Source organism: Austrofundulus limnaeus, unplaced genomic scaffold (assembly GCF_001266775.1).
Source record: "Austrofundulus limnaeus strain Quisiro unplaced genomic scaffold, Austrofundulus_limnaeus-1.0 Scaffold181, whole genome shotgun sequence".
Lineage (NCBI taxonomy): Eukaryota > Metazoa > Chordata > Actinopteri > Cyprinodontiformes > Rivulidae > Austrofundulus > Austrofundulus limnaeus.
The window spans coordinates 693,380-696,839 of record NW_013952583.1 but is presented as its reverse complement, the minus strand read 5'-3'; the positions used below and the strand labels follow the sequence as shown (position 1 = coordinate 696,839).

General features: G+C 42.6%; 1 protein-coding gene across 1 annotated transcript in view; it reads left to right on the top strand.

Annotated features, from left to right (window-relative positions):
* The window catches only part of dctn1b (dynactin 1b), a gene marked incomplete at its 3' end in the record, with an annotated part of 38,799 nt that extends 35,429 nt beyond the window's left edge, over positions 1 to 3,370 (top strand). The window contains 6 exon segments of the mRNA XM_014018029.1: positions 674 to 685; positions 928 to 1,055; positions 1,176 to 1,359; positions 1,674 to 1,747; positions 2,315 to 2,404; positions 2,644 to 3,370. Of these exon segments, the coding sequence (XP_013873483.1) occupies positions 674 to 685; positions 928 to 1,055; positions 1,176 to 1,359; positions 1,674 to 1,747; positions 2,315 to 2,404; positions 2,644 to 2,781 (626 nt within the window).
* Between the last annotated feature and the right edge of the window lie 90 nt (positions 3,371 to 3,460).

The following is a 3,460-nucleotide window of genomic DNA, read 5'->3' as shown; positions in this document are numbered from 1 at the left end:
GTAGAGGAGGTATTTGTATTTCATGAATTATATTATTGCATTTGGCCGCAGCCCTCTGATAGATTTTTATTTTGATGAAAATGTTTGGGCAGTCTTGATATAAACTGAAACAGCTGGACTAGTGCATCCTAAATTTAACATTAATTAATTATTTTAATACGACAGTCGTTTCTGCATTTTTTTGCGGAGGTCACCTCCTAATAAATGTCCTCACAGAAAACCTAACTGCTCATTAATACTTAAATAAAATATCAGATACTTTCAGACTTTTACTCAAGTAATATTCCTAAAGGAGACTTTAACTTTTACCAAAATAATTTTTCGGGAAGATACTTGTACTTTTACTATCACTTTGTGGTACTTTGTGTACAACACTGGGAAAACTCATACAGGCGCCAAGCTCTCCCTGCAGCCGACCCGTATGGTCCCTCCTGTGGGCCCACAGGAAGACCAGTTCATGTTGTTCATTTGAGCGAAGCCCGACTGGGACCCCTGGGTAGACAACAAGCCCCTCCCCCAGGCCCAGCTCCAGAATGGGACCCCTGTAATCCCTGTCCCTGTTGTTGTTTTCTAAATGTTTTTTAATTAATGTTTTTTTATATCCAGACTAGTTATATTTTCTTCTGTCTAACTTTTATTTTTCAATCTTTTTATTCACATCTGTGTTGTTCAGAGGAGCAGAAAGGTATCTGTCTGCTGGTGTTGTTCCTGTTGTGACTGCATGCTTCTGACTGCAGGACAGGATGTTCAGTGCTGCATGAGCTGATGAAAGTGACACATCAGATGCATGTTTATTTAAAGGCCTGGCATTTATTGAAGGCATGCGTATCAAGTCGTGGCTGTGTTGGTCAGATCTGTCAGTTTGCTGTTTGAAGTCTGGATAAACCCAGTCGGGTGCTGACCAGGTCTGCCGGGTCTCGCCCACAGCCAGCGTGATTTCTGGAGTCTGCTCGGGGTCCGGAGCTCAGGTGATCGACTCTCCTCTGCTGACTCAGCAGATCCAAGCTCAGAGACTCTGCATCAAGCACTTGAAGAACGAAAACAACAAGCTGAAGGTGAGGACCAGAAGGAAACRAGCAGCTCAGCAGGGACTTCCTCTCTGAGGAATAATGGGTTTCTCTCCATCGTCCAGCTTTGATTCACTGTCACAATGTTGTGTTGGTTTCTTCTGGCAGACAGAGAAGATGCACGCTCAGCTGGCCTCTCTGCCTCCTCTTCATGTGACCAAACTACCTTCCAAGGAAAAACGTCCTGAAGTCCTCTCTAGCGCCCTCTACCGCAAGACCGACCAGCTCCTGGAGACTCTGCTGCAGATGAGCGCCAACAGTAAGGTGGTGGACATCACAGGGAAATCCCCAGGTGAGTGAGAGCATTGTGCTCTCTGTTTTTGATCAAAGAAGAATTGTATAAGTAATGTCAGTTAGCATTTAGCAGTGGCAGCCATCTTGAATTGTCTATAGTTTTGTGTCCCCTTGACACAAAACGCTGTTTGGTTTGATGCTTCAAAAAGGATCTGGACAAACTGCAGATAGTTCAAAATAAAGCTGCAACATTAACACTTGGTTGTAATTTTAGAACTAATGACCAATCATCTCATGAATAATAATTATCATCTGTGCTAAACAAGCTGCTTCTCACATCTGTACTGTGTTTTATGATGCTTTGTGTTGCAGTTACACCTGGTGCTCAGCTTCTGGAACAGACGGCTCGACTTCAGTCCCTGAGAGAGACGCTTGATAAACTGAAGGTACAAATACTTAAAACTGCACAGGTTGTAAAGCAGGGCTGTTCAACAGTTACTGCAGGTGAGGGGCCGAACATCCAGCTATTAAAGTTATTATGTTAATAAACAAGTATTACAAAGATCTGTTACCTTTGAAATAGTTTATTTTGCTGAATTTATTCATGGATACAACATATAGAACCCTATGTAATAAAAGTAGTGATAATTAAACAATATTCAAAACAAAATTAACACATTATGCCTCTTATTTAACACAAATATTATTTTGACATCTCTGACTTGCCAAATTTTTAAAACAATTTTATTTTCACTTTCATAGTTTTATGTATTCTAGCCAAGATTCTGATGTTTCTGTAGACACCAGACATGTCTATGTTTAACTAAAAGAACTTATAGTAATTAAAGTAGAAAACTGAGGTTTGGGCTGAAGAGATGAATGAACCAATTGGCGGCCGAACTTTGGTCACTCGCGGGCTGGATGTGGCCCGCGGGCCGYCAGTTGAAAAGCCCGGTTGTAAAGCATAAAGCCACAGGTGTGAGGGGTTTCCTTCTTCCTCCTGTTTCTGTCAGGGGGAAGTTGCAGAGCATGTGGTCAACCTGCAGCCCGGAGCTCGAGTCTCATCTGACTTTGCAACGTTTCCTTCAGCCTCGTTTGTTAAGGTGGGAACTCTGCTGCACATTTATTCAAAGCTCGGGAACTGTTTTTTACTTTTTATTTTATTTTTTATTTTTTACACAGAAAGCTTTGGAACAGTTTTACGTGTAAAAAACAAAAAACTGTGTAGCAAACTTTCAACCAAATGTTTTGGCTTTAAGCTATCAGTAATAATGGTATTTCTTGGTCCAGCAGTCGTGATTAGAAGTCGTCACGCTGAATCATCTCATGTTTCTGTGTTCAGGCGAACCAGGAGAAGCATGTCGACACGGTGCTGGTGGGTCGGGTCATGATGCCGTGTCCCCGCGGTCAGGAGCAGGTCCATCGCCTCATTCTGACCCAGTCGCAGCTGCAGAGAGTTCACAGTCTCCTGCAAACCTAAACCTGGCCGGCTCCATGAGCCGCGCAGCTGAAACACCTCCCTACATGTGCAGGGCTGGACCACGTGGAACCACCAGGTACCGCCTGTGTCTCTGAGGGTCCAAACTGGAAGTTCTCTTCATCTTCAAATAATAATCTCAACCTGATCGCTTGTTCTGTTCTGATCCTGGATGAGGCGGACAAAATAGAGTTGAAACTATGAACTATGCTTTGGCAGAAAACATGTTTGTAAAAGCCCCCCCCAGTGAAATTCAGCTGTGCTTCAGAAAATACAAAACCAACTTAAGAATTATATTTGATACATGTTTGCTGCTGCATGTTGTCCAGACTTAGACCCTGTCCCAGTACTCCCACTCCCACCCTCATTCTCTTGTGCACTTCAAATGTGTGTTCACGTTGAAGGGTTTGAGTGCGTAGTGTCCCACATTCTCCACATCCACCCTTCGCCCCGCCCATTTTGGGTGTTTCCGCACTTCCGCAAAGTCTGCATTTTTACGGACTTTGGTGAAGTGTATTACCCACAATTCATTGCTGCCAAACCAGTGACCGTTTATTTATTTATTTTTTAAATAAACCTTTATTGAACATTTGAACATGGTATAAAAAATAACAATGCTGCCGGGGGGATGAAGAACTATAAATGAAAAAAGAAGAAAAAAATATGTAGAAGTGTATGTAAT